This window comes from Octodon degus, unplaced genomic scaffold (genome assembly GCF_000260255.1).
Source record: "Octodon degus isolate 3935 unplaced genomic scaffold, OctDeg1.0 scaffold00063, whole genome shotgun sequence".
Lineage (NCBI taxonomy): Eukaryota > Metazoa > Chordata > Mammalia > Rodentia > Octodontidae > Octodon > Octodon degus.
In genome coordinates this window covers 461,108-489,057 of record NW_004524639.1, presented here as the reverse complement: position 1 = coordinate 489,057, position 27,950 = coordinate 461,108, and the positions used below count along the sequence as shown (strand labels likewise).

The following is a 27,950-nucleotide window of genomic DNA, read 5'->3' as shown; positions in this document are numbered from 1 at the left end:
TCTCTCCTAAGAGAATCTAAAATTAAATTACTGCTCGATTTCCCAGAAGGACTCCACATTATGTAACTCCTTTCATCCAAAAAGCTCTCTAGACACTGCACAGCACAGAGATTGCAATGCCCTGCTGTGTGGGTGGGGAAAAAGAGAAGAAAAATGAAAGTGAAGCAAGCATCATTCCCATTAACGACCTTGTTCCTGGATGGAGAACAGCAAGTCCTTTGCTTGATCACACCAGAGAGCAGAAACTAGGATAGCCTGGGGATCCGACTATCCAGCTTAGCATGCAGCAGATTTTCCTTTCTGAAGTCCCCATAACGTTGTTTTATGTGCGTCTTTCCTTTGTTTCACCTACTGTCACTTGAATCACACACCATGGCTGTCATGCTTGTCACCTTTACTAATAGTGTTCCAGAAAAGCTTTTGGTGATTTATTTTGGATGCACTCAGCCTATACGTCAGATCTAGTCCAACTCTCCATCTAGTGACAGTAGTTCTTGGATAGGTTTGTCACCTCAGGGACTTGATCAAATTTCAGATGCCTTGATTCAACTCCAGATGTGCAAAGGAGATTCAATTTCATGTTTTAATACAATGATTTAAATTTGCACGCTGATGAAGATGAAGTGTGTTGGGTTCCATCCATTCCACTCTATCATTCATTCCTCGAATCCCTAGTGTGTAATCATATGACTAGCAAAGGGCAGAATTGCAGTTAATGTCTAGTTTTCTCTTTCTAGATCATTTGTTTTCTATTTTATTTCTTATTTCCATGTGTCTAAGTCACAATCTTTTATTAATTTTGCTTGATATTTCAGGTTTAGATGTGCCCATTTATAATCTTTTGTGGTAGACATGATTTTGTCTTACATTCTTATATCTCCTCTTTCTCCCAAGTTTTGCCAGTAAGTTCATCATTGTTTCTCTTGAAACATAACGAAAATTATGATTTATATTATTTTTCATGAAAACATTATTCATTAACCCACATAGTCTGTCATTCATGTTTCTCTTGAATGAAACTTTGTTTTCCCAAATTCCCCGTCACATTATTCATTCTATGGAGAATAATCTTGACTCAGCGACCTTCATATGAGCGTCTCTGTTTTTCACGCTCGCGTCCAGTTTCTTTGCGAAGCCCTGTAGGCCCGGCACGGAGGTGTCCTTCTGCAGCTCTCATTTGCCCCTCTTGGTGTGATGTCGCCGTCTCCCTGGATTCCAGTTCTGTGTCCTTGTTTTTCTGGCGTAAGCACCGCTGCAGCTGCTTACAATTGACTCCGCGGAAGCAATGGCGAGCCTTTAGAGACTGAGCGACCAAACTAACATCGGAACCCACTCATTTATTGTCAAATGCCGACACTGCAATTAAACCTGAGTACCGAAGATTTTTTTTTTTTTTTTTTTGAAAAAGCAGCTCATACTCTTGGCTTATGTGCTGACGGAGAGGGCTCTGCCTGCAGATATTGCGGAAGAGCTCTAGGTTCATCGTAGGGAATCTCAGCGCCCTTGTTACCTTCAAGCGTACTTTCTAAACCTCACACAATTTCAGTTTCTGGATAAGTAAAAAGTTCTAGTTTTAAAGGGGTCGGATAGCGTGAAGAAGGCGTTGCTCTGTTGTGAAGGTGGAGATCTAAGTAGTGTTGTGCTATTGGTTAAGGCAAGTTTTTAACTTTCTAAATCTACTAATGAGTTCACAGCTGAATATTCTGTTGCCAGATGTAGCCTGGTTGTAGGAGGCAGGCAGCTGGTAGCAGACGCTGAGAGTGTTGCTGCTTCTCTCTTGGCTTCCCGGACACGAGGATGTGAGCACACTTTCCTCCACTGTGGGCTGTCACTGTGCCACACCTGCCCTGTGACCTGCTGGTCATGGGCAGACGAACTGAAAATATGAGGTAAAATAAGCTTACTGTGTCTTAGCAAAGTAGTAACAGGTGCATCTGCGATAGACTGGCCTTAGCATTGCTGCTTGGAGCCCTCAGACCTCGCTGATTCTTGAAGCTGTTTGTCAAGCAGTTTTCTGTTACCTGTCAGAGACACGGTGGTCTCTTTGGGCCTGGCAGTCTGTAGCTCCACATCGTGGCTTACGCGAACCATTGTTTATCCATTGTTTGGACCTCCGAGCCCTGTCAGTCCTTTCAGTGTGAAAACCTACAGTCTGACGATTCTTGTTTCTTTGGGAGTTTTCGACCATTTATTTTCTTTATTATTTTTTGAAGATGCCTTGATTAGGTATAAATTTCTGAACTATATCTGCCAACCTAATTTTTCATATATAGTCAGCACTGGTAATATTTTTTCATTCTGCATATTTTCTTGACTTAATTTATCATTCTTTCATTATAATTGTGGATTTCAGAGGTCATAGTTTTAATTTCAGTGAGCTTCTTTGTATAATTTAGTTGTTTTACAGCACACCTTACTCTTGTTTAAGACTGTAATACATTTTGGAGAGTATGAATTTATTTTTCTGTCTTTCCTTTTTTTTCCCCCTGTGGAACTGGGGCTTGAACTGTCTCTTGCACTTGCCAGGGAAGTGCTTATTCTACTGAACCATCTCCCTGACCCTGAATTTATTTTTCAATAGCCTACTTTTTGCTTCTCACATAATGTATTTCATTGGAGTTATTTTTTACTCCATTTTGTTTTATTTTAAAATCCTTTTTAAACATCTGAGGATCTTTTGCAGACAACTCATGTGCAGGAGCAAGAACTTCAAAAACAGAACTAAAGTCAGTACATAAGGGGTGCTTGCTAGACATAGCACCTTGGTCAGAAAGGTGCAGAGACGTGGGATCAACCCACATTTATTTAGAACATTTTTATTGATGAATTATTAATATTATGAAGTTTATATTAAATAGCCACTACTTCAGTTTAGCTTGTGTGCTGCTGAATTGCACACAGCAATGGATTCCTTGCAAGAAAAAGTCACAAATACAAAATACTGAATTTTTTGAATCTTTGAGTGTTTATTAAAAAAAAAAAGCATCAAAATTTTCAGTATCAACTGTTTGGGGTGTACAAAGTCAAAAAAAGAACAATGCAAATAAGTTCTTATATAAACTACAATGAAAATACAAATAGAACTCTACAAATCTAGTGTATAGTTCAGTCATCACACTCAGTGCTGTGCACACATGACACCAGCACATTCCACACTCACGTGTCGCTCACACTGGTGGCACATGCCTGTTGCTTCCCTGGCTTTTTGTAGGACATGCTTGACTTCTCCGTGGTCTTGCTGTTTTGCCAGGAATTTCTTTTCATGTACTGAGTAGTTAACAAGAACATAAAATATCAGTAAAATAAAGTCCAGACTCTTAAGTACAAATTCTGTTTTGTGCATTTAGCGTAGACATCAACATTTTCACATTAGCTGTCTATTTGCTTCAAAACCCGAAAGATATCATGAGAAATACATTACGATATGAGTTACAGTGAAAACACCACTATGTTTCAACAACAAAAATGAGCTTTGCTGTAATTGTTACACCCAACGCAGTCTTTCCACATGATAATGGCATGTTCCATGCACACGTCTCACGTACGCTGACTGCGTGTAGTCTTAGCTTTACTTTCCTATGTGGCAGTCTTACTACCTCTCTTCTGTTTTGCCAGGAGCTTCCTACTATGGTGTACACCATGCACTTAGCAGGGAAATAAGCTATCACTAAAACAGATATCAAGTATGTGATGAGTGTTACATACTTTGAAGAGACAACAGCATTTTCACTTGAACTGTTGACTTGCTTACAAAGTCTAAAAGGTAACATCTTATATAAACTATAATTTAAACACGAACAAAAGTCTACCACAGAAATAACTTTTGCTTCAACTGTCACACCCAAGGCAGCCTTCACATGTGACAACTACATGTTTTATACACAAGTATCACTTACAATGATGAGCAGGTAGGTTTTGTTTTTCTGCCCTTTCTTAGAAGGGGCACTTGACATATTGTTGGTTTCACTCTGGTTGTAGTAGGTCTTTTGGATACTAGACCTGCCTGTTCACCTCTCACCTCACTAGTGTTCTCCACAATTTTTTTTTTGTCCCACATTTTCCTCTGCTGTAAGTGATCTCTGATGAGTTCCAATCCCAATCATCTAAGAAAATTTCTCCATGATATTTTGCACTTGTTATTTTCTTTGTAAATTATCAAACTATTTATACCACACATGTTTAGGACTAGATAAAACACAATAATTGGTTATTTCTTTATGTCCAAGTAACACCACAGTAGCTGCATGACACATCAATATCTACTCCATCTTTGGTTTTGTTGTAGAAAGTTTGCATCTCAGGCTTTCATTTTGTAAAGATTTCCCTTTCAGTATTTCCATCATGGTGCAATGTTGATATCAACAATACTGGTTTTGCTTTTCTTTGCCATATACGAGGCCAATGTAAATCTTTCTAAAATCCAAAGGTTATAATGTACAGTTCTCTGTGTTTGAAATTGCAACATTTCATTTTCAATTGCTCCATTTCTGTGTATATTTCCTCGACAATTCATATGCTGTTAGCAAATGTAACATCAATTGGAAAATGGTAAACCAATTATTGAAAGCCACATTTTGATTAGTTTGGGAGATGGGGAAGACATCTGTTCACAACCTCATTCAGTTTCATACTATGTGAATAAGAACCTGATGGCTGAGTTCCACGATAAATGTCCACAGTGAAAATATAATCTTTTACACCTACAAAGGCATGAATTTGTATGCCATCGCTTGACCCATCACCTTTCCACAATTCTTTTACATTCCTGCAATTACCATGAGAAATCCCTGCTAAGTACAGCAGACCTATGAATGCTTTCAGTTCAGCTAGCGTGTGTCATAACAAGACCATTTTTAATATGGCCGTTGGTGTATACAGACATTTTACTTGCCTTTCGGCCCATCCGTGTTTCACAGCATCTTCTAGCATTTTGCCTGGTACGATTTTCAGTACCGAATGGTGATGCTGGCATTCAGTCCAATGCATTTCATTCCTGCCAACACACTCACTATATTTTGGGACTTAGTTCTATGTTAACTTGTTCCATTTGGTTGCACGGCTATTGTGCAACATTTCCCTGGTCAAATATGTACTCACATATCTGCTTTCTTCAGCATCTGAGTCAAAGAGGTGTGTGCATTGGTTGATTCTTGCTCCATTCCACTGTCACAGGAGTGACAGTGGTTCACACGGCCCGTGTGAGCATCATCGCCACACACCCACACCACCCTTCTGTTGTGAAAGCAAGTACTTGACCTTAATGTATTATCTTTTTTATCCATGTATGAGTAATCTGATGATTAATTTTTGACTTCCTTCAAAACTTGCAAATCTGGATTGTCATGTGCCCTTGTATTGAGTTGGGCTACTTCTACCAGAAAAAACAAAAGAAAACCTTTTTTAACCAGTCCTGGAGTAGTGTGGGTCTATCGGGCCCTCTCTAATGCTTGGGTAAATAAAAGCAAAATCTGGAGCACAATGTGGGTAAAAATCCCATTTTTTCACCCTTTCCCACTTGCACACTTTTTGTTGTTCATCCTACCGAGTAGGTGAACACATGGATTGCTTTCTGTATCCCTCAGAGCATGGTACTGAGACAAGAAGCAAGCTAGTATTATGCTAACGTACAAATTTATGGTAAAAAGTTAGGGATGGGTCAGCAGTTTCCCTGTTATGCTCTGTGGGTTTTGTGTTGGTTGTTAATACCTAGGTTTCACATTAGGTTGGTAGACACTGGCAACTTACAAACATCAGTTCTTAGGGCTTCTTTATTTGAAGAAATAAGCTTCTCTCCTGTTTAGGGCCAGAGGGAAGACTTCAGTTGGTTGTTTTGTTTTGTTTTGTTTTGTTTTGTTTTGTTTTGTTTTAAGCCCTGCACCAGGTTGGCAGGTGCACTAATTGGTGTCTCATGTCACCTTTCTTCCATTTGTTCAAAGGAAAAACAACTATTTAACTCAGGATATAGATATCTAACTGGTAGCATATACATAAAATGAAGTGAGAATGGAATGATGTTCCTATTATTGATTCCATCCATTCCTCTGCTTTTATCTATTTTTTAATGTATAAGTGTTGGGTCTCTTGGGTATTGTGGACATGAATTAAATGTTTTGTTGTCCATATCAACTTCCCAAACAATCTTAGACCTTACTATCTACACATTACTTCTCCATTATTTCCAAATTTCTAAATGTGTGGCGAAATCCTTTGACTGCTGATGCCCATTTTCTCATTCTTTTAATCCTTGAAACTGTATTTATACTTTTTTGTGGTACCAGGGACTGATATCAGGAGCTTGCACTTGCCAGGCAAGCACTTATTCAACTGAGCTATCTCCTCAGCCCCTGGAATACTTCATCTAAACAAATTATGTTTGCATAGTTTTTGTAGGAAAAGAAAATGAACACATTTCTTTGTACTATACTAAGTTGAAGGTGCCCATGCTCTGCCACTTTGTTAATTGATCATCTTACTTTAAATGCCATCTTAATTAATATATAAATTATTATTCTATTTTATTTTAACATTAACATTAATATTGGTTTCTATCATTTGTACTATTTATAATGTGCGAACTAATGTATAGCAAGATTTAAGTGTCTTACCCACAGTGACTGAGTGTGCCTGTTATGTAGGATTTAAACTCATATGTGATTGATTCTATCCCAACTTTCTACTTAGAAAAGACATGAGAAGGCTGTATGTCCCTTGCCAATACCAGTGAAGTCACCTTTCTTTCACCTCTGGGAAAGGTTGCTTCTTAGTTTCAGAAGGAATTTCCTTAGAAGAAAGTTTGCCTTCTCCCACCTGTTACTTCATTGTTTTCTGTATTGATTTTGTTTGTCCATGTTTTTTGATACTCTGCTGTCTTTAATGTGTCTTGCTTGCTATCTTTGAAGTCTTCTTAGATTTGTGGGTGACAGTCCTACTCCCCAAGGACCTTACATTTCATCTCTGTCTGCTTTACTGCTAGTGAGGTATTGATTTCTTAGGAGACTCTACCAGGATTGGGGGAAATCAATACCCCATTAGACATAAGTGAAGAGAAGCAGCCACTCCTCTCTCGCTGTCCACTGACCTAACATGCTGAAGCAGTGCTCAAAGGTGGGGTTAGCTTGCTGAGCCCAGAGGTCTTCTGAAGTGACTATTTCTTCTAGCAAAAGTATAGAGGAGACAATGACATAACAGTCAAGAATTATAAATCCCTTTCTTTGAACTAAATGGAGTCATTTTGTGAGAATAATGGTGCCTGCTAAAGATTGCTGCAGAAGAAGTTTTGCCGTGGAACTTTCATAGTTCTTATAATTTTGAACTATCTAGGGTAAGCAATATCATCGATAGTAAGTTCAGGATGTATATATAGGTTGGTGTGTTATGAACATATAGATTATAGTTAAAGCCCTCATTGAAATGACCTAAAGAATATGGAAAAGGACCAAGTACTCCTAGTATTCTCATATTTAGATTGGAGGATAATGACACAGAAGGGAAATCATAGAGGTAGAATAGATTTGCAAAGCACCAAGACTGGAATTCAGTGGTTTCTTTAATGCTCAAGTCTAAAAAGATTGTCTTTGAGTGGCCTGAGGGTTTACATTCTTTAACAGTAATATCATTCTGTATTGTTGTTTGACCCAATTATATAACATTTATTCTTACTCTAACTCAGTGAAAATTGGACTTATTTACTATAGTTAGTGGTTTAATAAAACCTAACTAGGAGGGTTAAATGATTGTCTTTTTCCATACTATCAACAATGTATTGCATTTTAAATCGCTAGGATTCCTAACATAAATGAGAAGTATCTTGTTTGGAGCAAAGTTTTGACCACATTTAAGTTACTTAGTGATATTCAAATTTAATATAAATAATTTAAAATGAAAATGTAAATTTCAGGTCCACAAAAGGGTACAAATGTTCCGTAAATCTGGATTGGAAAGCCAGCTTTTGCAACTTGCCAAACGCTGTTCAAAATGAATTTTAATTTGACATTTATTAAGAACTTTCAAGTGTTGAACATTTTTGTCATCTGCTTTCTTTTCTAGTTTCCACTACAGCACAGCCTTACAGTCTTCTATAAGACTTCTCTTTGACTCAAATTCTTGCTGTTGTTTACATGGAATGGAATTAAGACCCCTTTCTGTTCTCCTTTACCTGATGCCTCATCTGTCCACACACTCTTTTCAGTGGACTGAGCAGATGTGTTGACTGACTACAGGTCAAGCACCATGTGCTGCAGTGAGGCTTCAGTCCGCTTCGACTAGATGCATAACTGTGTATCTATTTTGTAGAGTGTTATTTGTATTGATTTTTTTGGAATAGGTTTATCAAACTATTGACATATCACACTCAGAAATCAGTTCAGGACTTTTTTTCCTATATTTTAGGGAAGGATCTAAAGGGTGGTCAGGGTCTCACTATTAGATTTGACTCAGTGATTCTTCTGTTTACAGCCTCCCAAAGCTGGGATTATAGGCGTGTGCCAAGACACCCAATCTCAATCCCCATCTCAGCATGTCTGGGGGGTGGGGCGGGGCATGCACAGGCCCAGAGGATTGAACTGCTGGCACCTCTGCCTGCTTGCAGGCTCTTTAATCCACTGAGTTTCTTGGCTGGCCCTAGTTCAGGACTTTTGAAGTGCATAATTAGACACTTAGTCCTCAGTTTGAATCCATATAAATCTACTGTTTTATTTGGAGTCAACCCAAAGTCACCTTGTCTAAAGGAGCATTGTAAGGGGAATTATTCTTAAATTAGCAGATGCACAAGGCAGTCTCTTGATTCTTCAATCCACAGTCTTTATCAGAGAAGACAGTGTAGTTATTCTGTGTAAGTCTGCCTCCTCTGGGTGTTCTTTTCAAAAATTTTTTCCATACGTAATAAGTGTATTCATCATGAGAAGTTTATACCTACTCATAATATATCTTAATCTTTTCCTATTCCCCTTCCCTCTTTTCAACCCCTTCCTTCCCTCCCCATTTATAAAAGCTTTGTGCTTTACTTTTTCATTGCTAAGACAAAATATTGAACACCCAAAAATTAAAGGAAGGAAGGTCTATTTTGGTTCATGGTCCGCAGAGGCTTCCCTCCATGGTTGGCTGGCCACCAGGGAAGGTGGCTTTGCTGGGGGGAAACAGTCCTTGGCAGGCAGAACCAACAAAGCAGAACCTCAGGAGCATGCATGGAGATGGAAACCTCTCCCTGGGGTCCCCTCAGTCTACCTGACTTTGGGGCAGTGCCACCCATGTCCAGGGTGAGCCTTCCTGTCATCCACACCCAGAACCATGCTGAATCCATTAGTGATCACTGAGTTGATAACTCAGTAAGTAACAGCACAGCCTTGAATCCCAGCACCATACTGTCCAGATCCACTAACCAATGAAAAGTCCTTCCTATGACCTCGTAAGGCTTTGGGAGGACATCGAGCCATGAGCTGCAGTACTTTGTTTCCATTTTCTCCTTCCATTCTCTATTTAAAAAAACCTTCCCTTCCCTTCCCTTTCCCTACTTCCTCCCTTATTCCTGCTCCTGTTTTTTTAAACAAATTCTTTCTACTTCCCAATAACTGCTCTCCATTTTGCCCCTTATTTACCATTTGTGGGTTTCTCACATGAGAGAAAAAATATGTGTTTAAACTTGTGTTTCTGATTTATTTCCCTTAAATTATGGTCTCAAAATATATCCATTTACCTAAGAATGCCTCATGTTTGTCTTTCTTTGACGTAGACTAGTACCCCATGCACATAAACAGCACATTTTAATTACCCATTCATCTGTGGACTGGAGTAAGCAGGGGTGCGCGTGTGTCACAGTGGTGTGGTGATTTTAACTCTTTTAGGACGATACCAACAAGGGGAAGAGCTGGATCGAATGCAATCCGCAGTTGTAGATTTTGAGGAATCTCCACACTGATTTCCACAGTCTACACTCCCGCCAACGGTGGAAAAAGGTTCCTTTCCCACAGCCTTACCAGCACTTGTGGATGGCTGATTTCTTGATGAGAGCTACGCTTTCCGGATAGAGATGGAATCTTGCCAAATGTGTCTTTTATCTGGCAAAAGTATTATTCTTTGGAATCCATTTGAGTTAGTAAATTCTGCCAAACAAGCAAGAAGTAAGAACTGAGATTAGTTACCGAATTGCAAGAATTTTGTTTTAATCTTAATTGTTTTATTTTGAAAAATAAAAACAAAAACAAGGACAAAAATCAGAAACAAATACAGAAGCAGGGTAACATATAAGAATGCATATGTTACAGATTTTCAAACCAAAAATAACAATGGTTGATATATTATCTATTTTTATCATCAAATCTGATGCTCAGATTAACAGATATAGTTATGTAAGGTTGAACACATGATTAAATATTACTACTTGCTTTCAAGAAACCTTAATTTCTTGTTCTTGTCTCTCTTTCCCAAGAAATTTTTTAATTCTTTTTTTTCTAAAAATATATTGAGGAATTATTGTGTGCCTGTCATATCTACTTTTCTTGTGGCTGAGACAGAAATACTTAGCACCCAAAGTTAAAGAGGAAAGATTTATTTAGCTCACAGTTTACAGAGGCTTCAGTCAGCAATCGGCTGCCTTCCAGGGAGAGTGGTGCGGCAGACAGACGCCACAGAGTAGAAAGGGTTCATGGCGGGAAGAAGGGAGCCAAACAAAAAGGAACAAGACAACTCTCTTTTTGTCCCTTGTGCTGCATCCAGGCTACAGGGATTAAGGTGGTGCCACGCCAATCAGTGGGCTGATTTAGTAATCTCACACCTTTAATCCTAGCATTTCATATTCTAGATTCAGCCACCTCTGAAAGGCCTTCACCTGTGACCACATGAAGCTTGGGGGGAGGCGACATCTAGATCCAACTCGTAGCAATGCCTTTCTGATCAAGGTAGTTTTTAGGAATTATTTAAATTTCAATTCAACTTTCTTCACTGTTTTCTTTTTTACATGTCCAATATAGCCCCAGTTATTGTCTTTACTCCATATATATTTTTTATCTTCCATATATTAAGATAATCTGATTTATAACTATTTGATAATGTGTAACTTTATGGAAGATATTTTTCTAGTTCTTTTACAGAAATCACATACTATTTATATCTACCTAAAATATAAATACAGGGCCGGGGAGATAGCTGAGTTGCATAAGGTCTTGCCTGGCAAGCACAAGGACCTGAGTTGAATCCCTGGTTCTGTCAAATAAATAAATAAATAATACATATATCTACATGGAAGTAGTTGATACAAATGTCTGTAAAGTAATATAAAAAAAATCTGGAAGCATCATTTTCCAGATTTAAAATGTTTCAATTGTGACAGATTTGTACTGCGGCTTCCAGTTCCCCACTTCTCCACCCCAAGTTGCCCCCACAGGAGGTGCGTCCTTGTCTGTCAAGTCATCATATGGGTTAACTGTGTACACATGAGCTAAGAGGGACCACTCCTGGTGCAGCTGTCTCCTGGAACTGAAGTTGCTCTATTTTCCATGTAAACATGTGACTGAAGCTATGCTCCTCAGAATCCTTTTTCACAGCTTTCAGGGTTGAGGTTGAGGGTGGGAAACCATTTCTCTTTGTGGGCAAAGCTGTTCTAGAGGATACAAATCTCTCTATGTGCAAAATGCTGCTAGCAGATGGAGAAAATGAAGCTGGCCTGATGCTGCTTGACAATCTTACTTTATTTCCTAAGGTTTCTCGAGAGACCTGAGACTTTTCACAGTTCGTTACTCCTGGAGCTACCCTCCACATGGCCTAGGCAATTCGGCAAGATTCTGAGTTTTGCAACCAAGAATTTGTGACTAATCAAGTTGATAAAGTGCACTTGCTTTAGTAAGTCATCTTTTGAACATATGCCTTATACTTAACCTCTCAATCTGAGGAATCTTTCCCATTAAGGCAGCATTATTCTTAGACTGCCAACTAGTTTAGCCATATTAGTCAAAAGGTGGAGATAGACTTGAGTGTCATCTTCGGTCTTGTTTTGACAAAGAGTGTATATTCTCTCCCTTCCTAGCTGCTGAAATTGCCACCAAAGGGAGGACTTGACAATGACCATTAGGGTTTGCAGTAATTTCAAGGCTAACACGGAGGCCAACCAACCCCCTCCATAAGCTGTGCTGATGTAACAGAACATCATTACAATGATATCAATAGAGAGCTTGTTTCAGGATTTTTAATTGGAGCTGCCTCATTTTTCTTTCCATTTCACAGAACAGTGTTGAGCGTCTGTGTGTTCACATGCCCCGTGGGAGCTTCTGGTGGTATTCCAAGTGTGGGACCCCACTTCTGCCCTCAGGAAATTTACTATCTAATGAAAAGGTGAAATTCTCAAAAATAACTGCAAATATATATGGTAATAGATACTACAGAGGACTGCTAAGAAATACTAGGTGCTTAATCCTGCCCTGCTGGGAGTGGTGTTATCCGCATTGGGCTACCACAGTGGGCACTGCCTGGAGGGCTGCCTTGCTGTCAGCAATGAGGCTTCTTGTTTCTAGCTTTGCATTGTGTGTATTCACTCTGTTAAAGTCGTATTAAAAAGCATCATCTGAACTAAGCTCATACAAACAGAGAGGTGTAGAAAGGAGGTAGCTGAGCTCAGATGAGGGTTAAAACCCTACAGGAATAATATGGAATCAGTCAACACCTGCGTCTTTCAGCTCACTATTCCATCCATAACCACCCTGCACAGAGCACTTGTATTGTAGGTCGGCAGCTGCCAGGCTGCGCAAAGAGAAACACTGCTGCAGCGGAGATGCAGCATTAGGTAAGAGCTAGGTCAGCAAAAGCACTTAAGCCTACTTGGCTCTCTTTTCCTGCTATGGGATGGGAGACTGCTTGCTTTTACCCAAACAGCTTTTCAAAGCCTGAATCTGACTTTTCCTAATTCGTCTACTGTCATTATGTCACACAGCTTTGGCGCCCCTCATGTCATCCAACCAGTGATGATAAACCACCTCCCCAATGGTGCTTCCATTCAATGTGGAAACTGTAATCACATTCCATATTCTTTTTTTTAAATTAATTTTGAGAAACATATAACAATGAGACAGTCTCAAAACCCGATTACTAAGACAGTTTCAATAATTATTACATTGCATATTGTTGTCTTCACAGTGGTTATTCATAGTACAAGATGCAGACATGATATCCTGTCCAAACACTATTAGTACAAATGTTTCTTCTCATTGAATAAAGAGAAAGTAGCTGCATATCTATCCTAACTATTTTGCATATATACAGATACAAAATGGTCCTTCATTTGTATCCCCTTTTTTGTTTAGTTTTGTCACAGATGGGTATTCCTTTGCCATTTAAAAAATATTGTAGGTGTGTGAATTCAGCAAAATAATCCCATGTAATCCAGTAGTCCATAATACTAGTGGGTTATCTGTAGGACCAGCAATGTCAGAAGTTGTTGACTTGAGCCTTTCACAGATCAGCATATTAATATGGCTTTACTTTTTATACCTTGTTTTTATACTTTTCTGCTGGATGGTTAAGACCAAGAAAGAGCAAGATGTATGTAACAAGAAATGTAATTTTGTATCTGATAAGGTCAGTCAAATCCCCTCAGGATTTAACCTGTACCGCAGTTTGTAGATCCTCTGTCAGTGTCAGCCATGTAGATGAGTCACGGCCATTGTTTGGCCAATGTGTTCCCTGTGAAAGCCTGAGAGAATATTTTCTCTCCATGTGACTCTCCTTTGGCACACACTCAATCATCGATCACTTTCCTCTGTGGCCCCATAATATCCTTAATGAGTAAATTTGGGACACAATCCATATTCTGTGACATGGTAAAATTCTGAAATTCTGAAATATTTTTCAATTATTTTAACTTAACATTGTCTATGGTTATTTAACAATGAAATGCTTTTTCCCTCATATTGTCTTAACTCCAGAATTCACATTGAGATATCTCATTGTAAGAGACACTTCCAGATCTTCGTCTGGGTCCAAGAAGCCAATATTTATAATCCTAAAGTTACATTATTGGAATCCCATCACATTGATTCCAATCTACCACTTACAACACAACCCATGGTGAAAATAAAGACACTAAATTATATTTTCAATCATCAGGGAGTTGAGGGGCTCTAAGTCCAGCCACGAAGATGGCTTTGCGGAACCAAGAGAGTGACCCAGGGCCTCACCTGGTTTTATTTAGTGGAGGAGTGGCTTGAGGAGGATTGACTGAGAATTGTGGGAAAGAGACTACTATGAGCTGAGCTAGGTGGGTGGCCTAAATTTACCTCTGCGATATGTAGAGAGGATATGCAGAGAGAGTAATCTGCATTATATAGTATCTAATGCTTTGGTAAGTCTGGTGCTTCAGCTCTGATGTAGACTTTCAAGCCCCAAGAAGTCACAGCCTCTGTCCTGAGGCTCGATCCCAGCTGGCGCCGCGGAGCATTAGCTCTACCGTCCTGTCTCAACCCGGCTCACATTAAAGAGCAGCAGGTGTAGGTTACCAGGGAAACACGCACGCCACCTTCAGAGACTATCACCAGCACCTCAGCTAGACCAGTACACATTGCTTAAGGCCAATTGAAGGATAAACAGAAGTCCTGGCCAGCTCTGTACAGAACAATAGGAGGAAACGGTCAGGCTCAGTGAAAGTGGAGATAGTCTCTCTTCTTTCAAGGAGAGCTGCCCAGGTGGTCCTCCACCTCTTATGCCAAGAAAAGATATATTAACTGCTCCAGCCATTACTGTTTATGACTTAGTTATGAAACCCTGCATGTTTTGTTTTCAGTGCATGTTGTATGTGCCCAACATTGCTGAGACCATCCACATATTTCATTTTATATCCTTAACAACTTTGAGAAACTTTGGCATTATTTTTCTTAATATTAAACAAATATGCACCAATGATAAATATTTAATGTGCCAGAAGATTCTAAGGCTGAAGAATATGCCTGAATTTCATCCAATATTTCAAAGCATAATAAAATGAAATCCTTGTGAATCGGTTAGGTGTCAGTAGCTAAAGATTTCCAAAAGATCCATGTCTTCTGCATGCCCAGGAGAGTCACAGATGAAGGCAGAATAGGAACAACCAAAGCAAAGACTTCTAATGCTTCACAACGCAGAAAGAGGGGCAAGCGCACAGGGCACAGGGAGGGAAGGTGCCGTGTTCTAGCTCGGTAGGAACCTCGCTTACGGAAGTCAGAGGACATGAGACAAGAGTTAAGTTTGAGTCACACTGGTTGGCTTGTATCTATTCTGAACAGGCAGTGTGAGCCAGTAAGGCTTTTTAAGCTGGTAAGTGAAGACGAATTAGGAACATAACCATGCTGCGGTGAGCAGTGAAGATAGTGTGATAGAATGTGAAGGGTGATTACGGGATGATTACAGAAGGACGGCGCTGAAAGCATGCAGGCGGGGAGGAGGCTGCGCGGGGCCGTGAGCGGCGGGCTAGGTGGGCGCTGCACGGCCTGAGAGGGGTGCGCAGCGTGTCCGTCATCGCCCTGAGGCAGAAGTACAAAGGCCCTTGACGCCACATTCGTCCCCTGATCACGGGCTTCCTAGTGCATTAAACTCCAGAGTGCAGAGCCTTTCACCTGGTCCCTGGAGGGTGCTGTATTATATGTGAAATAGTAAATTATTTCATCTAGTTACATTATATTTTAAGTATTACATGAAAAACAACCAAATGGATGCACACCCTGACTTTTTTTTTCTATCACAAATTTGTGGATTTAGAAAAAGATACATTATTCCATATGAGAAAAAATATAGAGAGAGTCAATCCTTGGCTTGCAAATATTTAAATTGCAAATTGTCACAGATGCCAACAGCTGTTGCATTGCAAACATTCCTACAAGTCAGTTATGGGTCTACTGGACGTTGCCACACTGTGCCGCTGTGTGTTTAGTGCGTGTGCTAGCGTGTGGCAGTGCAGGATGTGTGGCAGCAGGAGGAAAGCCGTGGTGGTGTGGAGGGGACACTGGGATGCACAAAGCGACACCCAGGGCAACCAAAGTGAAACTAAGTGAGAGACTGGCCTGAGATGAAAAGCTGGTACATAATACACATCCTTAGAGTATGAATCAGTCAGTCAGTCACTGGGACAGTCTGAGAGAACAAGGACAAGATCATGGTGCTAATAAAGTCAACAATCATAACTGTGCGTTTGTTTGAAAGGCATATCAGACCCACTTGATGAGACTTACGAACAAATCTGACTTATTAAACTTCTCCAAGAAGAGAGTGTGTTTGTAAGCCAAAGACAGTGTGCAGCACTTGCTGATTGCTGTCTCTGAGAGGTTCCTGAGGCTGAGAATGTCAACAGGGTAGCACTTGGCAGCCGACTGTGGAATTTGGGCAGAAGGCATTAGGGATGTTGGGGGTTGGCAGAGGAGATCTTAGGACCCAGGGCTGAAGTCAGTGTCTGGAAGTTACCTAGTATCATCGATACTGCAACTGCAGAAAGGAGATGAAATGATAATTGCTTTAACTTGGTTTATCCATCCATCTGTATCCACGGTTCTTGTTTTATGTGTGTTCGTGCAAGCAAACATCATTATAACCATGGAGGCAGAAATGACCTCACTTGTGCTATTTGAGAAAGAAATTCTACTGAACAATTTGTTAAGATCTGGATAAAAGAAGAGTATATGAGGGGGAAAAAAGAAAGAAACTGAAGACGCAAAGGGAATTTTTAAGCTAGAATCAGCCATTCATTCAATATCACAGAATATCTTAAGGGGAAGAGTTATTAAAATAGTGGCCCAGTAATATGTGTCATATTAATGCATAGCCATAAAAATATATACCTTCTGCTTTTTACCCAATATATTTTTAGTTTTCCTAATTTTATCAGTTGAATCCTATCAACTCTTACATGCAAGAACAAAGGTAACTGAGTATTTGTATTTCTTAAATAATAAGAGATATCTGAAAAAAATGACACCTTAGAACACCAAGATAAAAAGAATTACTTTCCAAAGAGAAAAGGCAGGACTCCAGCTTAGTTGTTTGCATGTAAAGCCTAATTGCCACATTGAGCTCAGCGCAGGGTTTGTAAGCTGGCTTGAACATCTTCCTCCAATTTTACATGAAAGAAATGGCATCAGATAGTCACTAGAAAACGAGATAAGAACTGGAGGTTTGACTTGTATAGTAAACTTTATGGAGAGTATGCTTTCTTTTTCACTGTTTACAGAATTCAGCACACCTAAAATACTTTTCAAGTTGAAACCTGATCTTGTCACTTCTCTCAGTTACTCTTCTCTCATTGCTGGGACAAATGCCTGGCACCCAAAAAGAAGGAAGAAAAAGTTTATTTAGCTCACAGTTACTGGAGGGTTCAGTCCATGCTCAGCTGGCTCCAAGGCAGACGGCACATGGCGGAGAGCGACGTTTCATGGCAGCAGCCCAGACAGCTAGCAGCCTTTCCCCCTCCTTACAATGTAATGCAAATTATCTGCCCCAGGGCAGGTACAGAATCCACACCCCCAATAATCAGTCACAAACTCCAGAAGTCAACCCTTGACTGCATGGGGCTTTTGGGGGAGGGGGACACCTAGAGACAAACCACAGCATCACTCTTCAGAGTGATTGTCATTCACTCATGCATACATTCATTCATTCATTCAATTGACTATCTGCAGGCATTGTGGCAGACAATGGGATGCAGCCAGGGACCCTCCAGGTGCCTCCAGAAATGTGTCAGTGAAGGATCCACTCAAACAAGTTATCATCTGTTGACCAGTAATGGGTGATGGGTCAGAGGTTGATGCCCCGGGAAGTGATCCGGAAGAATGACTTGAAGGAAGAGGGCAAAGAAAGGACAGGACAGGAGCTCGCATTTGTTAGGAGACTACTATGTTAAAAGTCCAGGTGTTTTAGGTGTATGTATTACTGAATTCTAACAAGAACCTCATGGAATACAAATATGATGACCTTATTTTACTGACTAAAGAGTAAAGACTGAGTTGTTCACCTTGCTCTTGGTCTCATAGTAAAACTGAGTTATCACTCTTAACCCTCAAGGTTTTTTCTTTCTTTCCACTGCACTCTGCTGCTTCCTGGGATGATGATCCTATAGCTTCAGTTTGCAGTCTTGGCGCAGAAAGGTGCCAGAATAAACACCTTTAATCATGTCAAGCTTAATTATAAAACATATATTTCTATCTGGAGTTATCACTCATTAAACAAACTTTAAATGAATTTAGTCTGGCAAACACTCTAGCTTGATAGTTCATTTTATGTGTCTTGGTTCCCTCCTCTGTAACTTGGGAACAATAGTGCGTACACCTCCCAGGTGTGCTAATGAGATTGTGGGTGGAGTAGTACAGATAGCTTTAATTCAGAATAAATGTTAGTAATTCTTACTATTAATATCAATTCCTGGTTGGCATTTATCTTTTCAGGCTGACAAAGGAACAAGCATTTTAACTGAAAGCTGCTGTGCTTCATCAGCGGGGTACATTAAGTCTGGTTAAATGATAGATGTTATGGTTTGTGTCTAGTTTTCCCCCACAACCTCATGCAGTCATAGAGCAGGTTCTAGGGTTGGTGACTAACTCTTGCTCCAGCGATGGGGTTGTGGGTGTGCCGTTCCCGCCCTGGGGTGGGTACTCTGCGTTACAAAGTAAGGAGGGGAAAGAGGCTCGCTGGCGGCTGCCGCCACAGCTCCTCCCTTTGCTGTTTGCTGTCTTCTGCAGCCATAAACTGCTGCCCTCTGCCACAAGCCACTCTGCCTTGGAGCCAGGCACGTGTGGGCTGAAACCTCCACCAATTGTTAGCTAAATGAACCTTTCCTTCCTTAATTCTGGATGTTGGGTATTTTGTCCCGGCAGTGAGAGGACAGTGGTCGAGATAATAGCTTTTAAGCTTGAATGTATTCTCCCTTTCAAACCTGATTACTGGCGCTTTGGAGCACTTTCAGTAGAAGCTCACATTAAAGGTAATTAAAACAACAAAATTGAATACAAAGTGCCAGCAGACACAGAATCTATGGGTGTTCTGATTCTTAATGGTCATTTAAGGTAAATCAAACATTATATAGTGGATTTGGCAAGCATATCTCTACACTGCCAAGTGTAAACTCTGAAAAGGAGGCTCGGCACCACGCCTGCCTAATGTGAAGACTGTAATACGTGTAAGAGAAGCGGGAAGGGAGTGAACTTGAGCTTTCCTAAGTACCAGGAGTTTAAAAGAGATGAGTTCAAGTGGCAAACCGGACAATGCGCTAGTGTCCTTGAAGGACATTTAAATTAAAAGCCACTATATTAATTCATTGCTATTGAGCAAACGTAACAATTTGTACATTTCTTGTTTATAGTTGTTGAGATTTGGAAAGAAAAACAGTAGGCAACAGGTTAGGAGCCCTGACTCCTCAGGCTATCAACAGAAATTTGTGCAGAGGGGTAGGTTCCAGGCAGGGCTCCTCGCTGGCAGCTGACACCGCCGTCTGACAGCGCTGGACTTTGCCGATATCCTACACACAGTGGCTGGCTGTGTGTGTAATCACGAGGAGCTTGCTTCACCTCTACTACCTCACCCAGTTTTCATGAGGGTTCATCTATGTCACATAGCCAAAGTGCTTCCAGACTATCTGGTTTACACTAAGCTCTTCATAAATGCTGTTTATTTTTGGAAATATGTTTTAAAGATCCTTTACCCTGCTGGGAGCCAGAAATGCAAATATAATTAGATACAACACTAACACAGATGATAGGCAGCATGGTAGCAGTGGTTAGTGTTAAAGGAAGTGAGTACAAAGAGCCAGGAAAAACCCAAAATAGACTTTGTAGTGCTGAGAGAAGGCCACACAGAAAGATAATAAATATTTCTAGAAATCTGGATGTGCGCTGCAGACAGCAGAGGTGAGAGAGGTGACGCATTCCAGCCTGCGTTCCTGGGAACTTCAGTGGCCTCTGGGGTGCCGGGCAAGTCCCTTGGCTTCACTTTGCTTACAATTCCTGGTGTGTCAAAAAGGGCAGGTTGAATTTGTGATGTCAAACTTTTGCCTCTTTGGCTTTTGGCAAGGATCCTCTAGGACTCTGGGTGGGGATTTCTCACGGCTGCTTGAGTGATGGCAAGAAGATCCCTGGGAGAGAAGGGGACAAGCTGAAGTCATGCAGAAAAAGCGGAAAAGGAATGTTACAATGACAGAGACTGAGGTCAAGGTACAGAGGGGTTGAGGAAGGCTTGTCCCACGGAGGGTGTAGATGACTTTGTGTGTTTCTTTTCCATATGCCACGTCTTCAAGCTGACAGTGTACCTGTCCTGCATTAAAATCAATGATGACATGGCTTAATCTGTCCTCCCAGTACTTCTTAGGCTAAAGTTGGCAGCTTCCAGAAAACAGGGCATCACTCAGGCCTGGCTTCCGTGCCTCACGTACTCTGCTTACTCCTTCCTTTCTTGGGAGAAGGGTGGTGGAAGGCAAAACCGTGGGTTTTGCATGCTGTTCACTTTGGTTTGGGCATGTTCACAAAGTGATCATGAACTGTGAGGAGATAGGAAGAAAGAAAAAAAGGAAAATATAGAAGCTTTGAGGATTAGAATTTGAAACCAGGTTCTGACATTTACTATCCCTGAGACCTTACGTACATCATTCTGCAAACTTCTTTTTTCTGTAAAAACAGCATTGATTTTCACATCAGCATTATTGTGGAAATTAAGTGGAATGTTACGTCCTGAGAACAATATCTGAGATCCTGGGTCTGGGTATGGGGAGGGTGCAATGGAAGCTTGGGAGTGCAGCGGGCTTCCCAAGGGACGTGCAGGCAGTGGTGATGCTAGGGAAGGGGGACACAGGTGCTTGGCAAGCCAAAGTGTAGGAGTCCACTGGAGGGGTGTTCTGACAGATGCGAACTGAAGGAAACTGAAAGCTGTTTAATACTTGGCACTAATGTGCTCGATAAATAAATACCGAGTCTTCTCCAGGGGGAATGTTTGCACCTCTGTTCTATGCAAGAATTCTTACATTGATGTTATTATCCAGCAGGCCATCTGCTTTAATTAAAATTTTACAGAGCTGAGGAATGTAGAGCCCTAACTTAGGAGCTGCTGGTACATTTGGTATTTTGAAGTTGATGTTTTTGGAAAGATTATGGGAGAATGAATTCTCTGCCAGCTTCTAACTGGGCAGATGCAAAGGTTTTCTAGATTTTTTCTTTTCTTTTCTTTTCTTTTCTTTTCTTTTTCTTTTTCTTTTTTTTTTCATTCTGGCACTAATGGTGAAATGTCAAATAATTTGCCACTAGACATATAGTTGAAGTGTTAACTGAAGAACTATCAAGTACTTGGGACCTCAGATGGTTAGATTCACATGACTTTCTCTGTGGTAAGTTAAGAGTCACTGAGGATTAGAATCATTGTACATTGCTCTTGCCTGGCAAGTGCAAAGGCCTGAGTTTAATCCCCGGTTCCGTAAAAAAAAGAATCATTGTACAAAGTTATATTTGCAGAAACTCCACAGAAGAAATAAAAAGCATGTGGTTCTTAAAGACATGGTTAATTATCAGAATGGGTCTCAGAACTAGATGCATATTTTCAATAAGTAGGAATCTTTTTTAAAAAAGCAATGCCTATGCTAAGGTGCAGTCCAAGCCAGCCAGGGCAGCATCTGGGATCCTGGCAGTACACTTTGAAAATCCCCACGGTGACATGAATGTGCAGCCAGGATTGAGAACTGCTTATTTCAAGGTAAATCTTTTATTGTCTGCTTCAATCCTGAGAGGCATTGTCACATGATATTCAGGGAGGGTGATGAGAAGTGGCAGTCAGGCTGTCCTAAAGAGCATCCCAAGTTCATGCTCTGCTCTATGTAAGCTACATAAGGTTATTGTGCCCCACTGCCCTTAAGATGGGGTTGTTGAACTCCGAACAGATTTTTGTGAGGATTGAAGGTGAACATTATTTCATAAATAAAACACTTGCAGGGCCGGCCAGATAGCTCCGTGGACTAAAGCGTCTGCTTAGGCAGGTGCAGTGACTGGGGTTCGATCCTTGGGGTGCCCTGCTGGCCCCACCCCCGGGAGCACTCTGAGATGGTGCCTGAGATTGGGCGTGGTTGTGCACCTGTAAACCCAGCGCTTGGGAGGCTGAAAACAGGAAGATCACTACAAGTCTGATCTGTGTGGTGAGACCCAGTAGACCCTGTACTAAATACATAAAAAAAAAAAATTTAAATCATTTTTTTTTTAAAAAAGAAGAAAGGAGTGATTAACCACAGATTAACCAGATTAAGTGGGTATGAGTTTGAGGAGAAGAGCACATACCACAGCGAGCACATACGCTAAGGAAGCTGTGCTGCGTTTGAAGTATAAGCTTGAAGCGGGCTGCTCATTCAGCTCTCCTAAGATATTTCCAAAGTAAAGAAGGGAACAGAATGGACAGGGCACTTAGTTCCAGCACAGCAGGGGCAGGAGCCTGTGGTCAGGAGCTCAGGAAGGGCCACTCGGCACTGCGATACGCTTCCAAACACACTTCAGGACTTTCTATCCATCACTGAGGTCACAGCCAACGGGTCTAAACCAGAGGAATGAACAGCAGCAGGAAGGAGCTGCTCTCGTTCTGCCCCAGGCCAGCACAGATGATCAAAGCCCACCTGATGAAACGCTGCCTTGGACTCTTTGGCCAATCAGATGCAGTCCAGTTGATGCAGCCGCTTGGCGTCCATGAGCGCCACCCGCCTCGCGCGCTCCGAGTGATGGCGTGAAGCAGAGCCATCGGCCCAAGCGGGAAGTGCTGCCTGCAAGTGCTTACTGGTGCTTACTGTAGAGTGCAGTACCCACATGCCCAGAAGCATCTCACGCTAAGTGCAATTTACACAGTATACAGCTTCCAAGTCACGTACACTCAGCCTGCCCCTGACTGTGATTTATTTGTGTACTTGCAGGAGGACGAGGTGGTCTGCTGCGCCGACTGCTGTAGGTGGCTGTGTGCCGCTGCTCAGAGTCTTTTCATTTATATCAATAAGCAAACCGGAGGAGCAGGCTTAAAATTCCTCACAGAATATTTCATTAAAACAAATGGTAGCAACTACCAGAGATAAAGCAAGTGCTTTATTAATTATTTTAATGTATTAAGTACAGGGTCTACAGGGTCTCACTACACAGATCGGACGTGCAGTGATCCTCCTGTTTTCAGCCTCCCAAGCGCTGGGATTACAAGTGCTTGCCACCACGCTCAGCCTCAGTTGCCGTTTCAGTGCACCGCTGGTGGTGGGGCCAGCACGGCAGGTGGGGGATCAAACCAGGTCCCTGAGCCTGCTTAAGCAGGCACTTTAGTCCTTGAGCTTCCTGGCTGGCCATACACTCCTTATTTCTTGATCTCAGTTCTCTGAGCCAAAAAATGATGGCATAGAAAAAAATTATATAGATATAGATATAGATATAGATATAGATATAGATATAAATATATGGTATTGAAGACTGTATCAATAACATTTAGCAATTTATGCAGTACTATGTTCCCGTCACTAAGTATTTCACATCATTTGTATTAGCTTACATTTATGTGCAGATTTTTTACTCTCTTTATGGATGGAGAAAATGAGGCGTGGGGTGCCTAAGATACCTTTCCCAGTTCGCACATTTGTGTATGAACACATCTGTGCCTGGAACACTCTGCCCTTTCCATTTCTTGTAGTGTGCATCGGCAAATATGGTGGTAAATAATAGAATTTTCTCTTCTTGACATCCTTCTAAATGTTCCAACCTAAAATAGTGTACTGTATCAACTGGCATCCTGGTGTACATGGTATACACATGGTAAATATTCACTAAATTGTTAAAAGAGTGTTAGGTGTCTGTGTAGCACTGCCTAGTGACGTATGTGTCCATTGACACTATGTTACGGCCCTTCATGGGCACAGTCACCTCCGTGACTTCACTTGACCAACGTAAGAGTCCAGGCCTATAGCAAGTGCCATCAGCTGTTCCTTTTGACCCTTTCTGCTCATACAAGTCTCGTGTGTCCGTAAGCTCAGTCAGGAATGGGACTTTGTTCATCATCTTATCTCTGTATGTCTGGTACACAGCAAAACCTAAGGGATGTGAATGAAAGCAGTGGAAGTGGCTCAGACCACAGAGTGCTGCTCTGCTCACCCGTCCGGTCTCCACCGAGAGCTGGCCGTGGTCGCGTGCCTCCAGGAGCCCCATGCCCTACGGCAGCCCTGTGGCCCCACGTCCCAGTTCTGATGCCAGCTAGCCTCCACCGGGTGTGTGCAACTTCACGGACAGCGCTTTACTGGCATGCTCCTGCTGGGCTGGCACTAATGGGGCTTAGGTTTTAGTTGTTTTTCTCATAATAAGGATGGGCTTTCATTGATTTTTCTCATACTAACATTTTAAGTACTCATTAATACATTTTGCCAATTTTCACAGTAATGAAAGAAAACCCTATTTAGCAGGCATGTTAATATATGAATTGAAGCTAAAAAATAAGATGACTGGCAAGGCTAGCTTATACTGTATGGAAGAAGGATCATTTTTAATGTTTAAAGCTTATTTTTTCTGTCATATAAATATATTCATTATATGAAGAAGAAAGAATGTGAGACTTATTTAGCATCTTCTAGGTCTCACACCAGGGAAATATTTTGCATGTGCTACTGCATGTGATTTTTTTTCAATTGGATACAGGGTCTCACTACGCAGTTCTGACTCCTAGTGGTCCTCCTGTCTCAGCCTTCCCAGCACTGAGATTTACAAATGTGCATCAGTACATCTGGTTTCAGGCCAGCACTATGTGCCCCGGGGACCCAGGACCGGCACAGCATGCAATATTTGGGATTGAACCTGGGTCATTGGGCTTGCCAGGCAGCTGCCTGTGAGCTTACAAACAACCTTGAAGAAAGACAGACCTTGCGGTCAGGACCTTCCAGCCCACTTGCTGTGTGACTGTGCGGAAGCCTGTAGCCTCTCCGAGCATTCCTTGTCTGTAAACGTATATGCTCGTCTTACAGTTGGTGTTTGGAATAGGATTTTACTGCTTCTCAACACAAAAGGAACAATTAAACTGGAATCAAAGTAGTGCAAATGCCATTGTCATGAGGCATCTGGAAGGCATCTCGGTGTCCCACATTTTTCAAGCCCCGTCTTACCATGTATCAACAACTTAGACATATAGACAAAAATTAGCAAGAAATAATTCCATTTCAGATCAGACAATGAGATACTGTAGTAAAACCATTTTATAAGAAAAAATACTTAAGGGCTAGCAAGATAGCTCAGCAAACTAAGCTCCTGCTTAGGCGAGCACTGGGCTCGGGGTTCGATCCTTAGCACCACAGGCCTCGCTGGCCTGCCCCCAGGGACGCTGAGCCGGCCATGCAGACCGGATGTGGTGGTGCGCTCCTGTGATCCCAATGCTGGGAGGCTGAAAACAGGAGGATCACTACGAATCCACGCTGTAGAGTGAGACCCTGTACCAAATTTAAAAAAAGGAAAAAAGAAAAGAAAAAAGAAAAAAAAAAAAAACACTTATCAAAGAAGCTCTGCAGATTCTGATAGAAATAATTACATAATTATTTTAGTGTTCTGACAGTATGTAGAATTCCTTGTTTTCATTGTCTGACTCATAGAAAAAGGGAAATTTATTGTCGATTAGTTAAATAAAATAAAGCATTTTAGATTGGAGTGTTTCATATTTTCTTTAAAGTTTATTTCATTCTTGAAATGAGATTATTTGTTATTTCACATTTTCCTTTAAGGAATTGAATCCATCTGTATTGCCTAGGTAGTGCGCGGTAACAATTTCAGATATCAGTGGTCGGAACAAAAGGCAGCTGTGTTCCCTCAGGCTCCACCTACGACCATGACCTGGTGGGACAGCTGCTTGGTCCTGCCTCACAAACCTGCGCCGAGAGCATGCTCATCTCTTTGCTTCTGTAACTGCGGGACCGGAGACCAAAGGCCTGGGAACAAGGCCCCGGGAACAAGGCCCCGGCTCTTACGCGTTTGGAACAAGAGACAGGCGTTACTTCTCACCTTTTATTGGCCAAAGAAGTTCTCATGATTATGTGGTTTAAAAGTGGTTCCCTCCAACCATTTGATTGGAAGCCAGAAAGCCAGAAGTTTTCTGTAAGCCACTAACAGTCTCTGCAAAAGATGTCTTATTAATTATATTTCATGTCAAAACCACAGAAGTAGTATATAGGAGATAATAAATTATAGCAAAAATCTTATGCTTCTTACTGGACTAAGGGTGTGCACCACCATGCCCAGTCTCAATCATGCTCTCAACATGCCCGGGGGTTGGGCTGGCATGGCACACTGGGGATCAAACCCTGGTCGCTGCATCTACCTAGGCAGGCGCTTTAGTCCACTGAGCTATCTGGCCGGCCTTTTTATTAAGTTATATTTTGAATTAAAGCTAACATTTAATGCAGATTGTCTTTTACCCAGCATTCAGTCGCTCAACAATTATGTACTTTATATCTGCATTTATTGCAGTGAAAGCAAGAAATATAATGGTGTAAATTTTTTTTAAAAAACCTTATGCTTCTTTTCCAGTATAATACTGTAAAACTATGTGAAAATAAGAAAGTTGCCCTCCAACAAATTCAGTCTACTATTGAATCAACAAAGTGGCATTTCTCCTATTTGACAAAATTCAGACAATGTTTTTACTTTTGCAAGTGGTTAACAGTTAGAGTTCTTAACGGAATAAATGGGGTAGGGGAAGTGAGATGCATGGCTAGTTGTCAAAACTGGTATTTGAATGAATGGTCAGAGATGGCCTTATGTCACATAGGAGACACTTGAAAGCTATTTTAGAATGCTGAACAATCAAAGCTGGTGTTTTGTCTCCCTTTAGGAAAACATAAACATTGATGAAGCCTCCAGGTGCCTGGTGAAGCACATCCTTGCCAGCGAATGTGACCTCCTGGAGTCGCTAGAGCCGGACGTTGTGAAGCCGCACCTTGCCCCACCCAAGGTTGTCAGCTGCTCCAGCTGCGCCAAATCTTAGTGGGCTCCTCTGCTGGAATGTGCTAGAAATGGGCCCACGACCCCATACATTGTGCCTCATTTTTTACCATTTTGGGTAAGCATCAGATTAAGAAAGTGTGGCAAATCAGAGATCTCTGCCTAAGTGTTTCCTGTAAGAGAGAAGTAGCCAATGTCCTTTTCGTTTTATTGCTCCATCAGTTTTTACAAGCTTTTAAAATATCTGGTCTGTTACAAAATTCTGTTGTGTTGTCCAGCAAACATTTGTAGGGCTGAGTGAGCCCAGGCATTTGCTCCTTTACATCAGCAAAGGCCTTCAGACTTGAGGAGAAGAGAGACAGCAATGAAGCTGTCGAGTGAAGCAGTGTTGTCTGCCTTGTCGCAGGGTGTCTTTGTTCAGATTTCATTCTGTGCAGCCCGACAGGCCTGTTAGGTAGAGATAGTGTGTTCCTCAGAGACGCCCTCCATTCTCTGCAGACCTGAGTGCTGCTATGATTCGGCTCTTCAGAGTCCTGTACACAGGCTGCCGTGCCTTCGCGGCCTTCGTCCCCACCTGCCACACCGCGAATGCTGGGTGAACTGAACGCAGTATGAACAGAACCGCCCCCTACCTGTGCCTCTTTGTTAGCTTTCTCCAAACCAAGCTGTGGGACTCTGCGCCACGTGTAATATATAATATATATATTTTCACAAGTGAAAAATAAAACATTAAAAGATGCTGTTCCTCTATTTCTGAAAGTGTTTTAAATTTCTTAGTACTAGGATTTCTTTCACAGTGTAACTATGCCTCTCAAGATCTATTTCTTAACTTTCGTTCAGAAAGGACATGAGACATGGAGATGAATCTACACTGTTGACACTACTTTTGTATCAGCATGTAGGTCAAGAAAGAAAATCATGTCCATACCTCTTTTAGTTAACCAGAGGAACACGTTTTACATCCTGATCAGGAACGTACCACTGGAATCAGTGTTAAAAGTGAGAACTAAAACATGCACAGAGACACCTTGTTTTACCCAGTGGTTGCGATGA

General features: G+C 41.4%; 1 protein-coding gene across 1 annotated transcript in view; it reads left to right on the top strand.

The window, feature by feature from the left end:
- The window catches only part of Rab38 (RAB38, member RAS oncogene family), an 82,659-nt gene extending 55,012 nt beyond the window's left edge, over window positions 1-27,647 (top strand). The window contains exon 3 of the mRNA XM_004634473.2: window positions 26,788-27,647. Within this exon, the coding sequence (XP_004634530.1) occupies window positions 26,788-26,940 (153 nt within the window). The 3' untranslated portion in view covers window positions 26,941-27,647. The remainder of the gene's footprint in view (window positions 1-26,787) is intronic.
- Window positions 27,648-27,950: the final 303 nt, after the last annotated feature.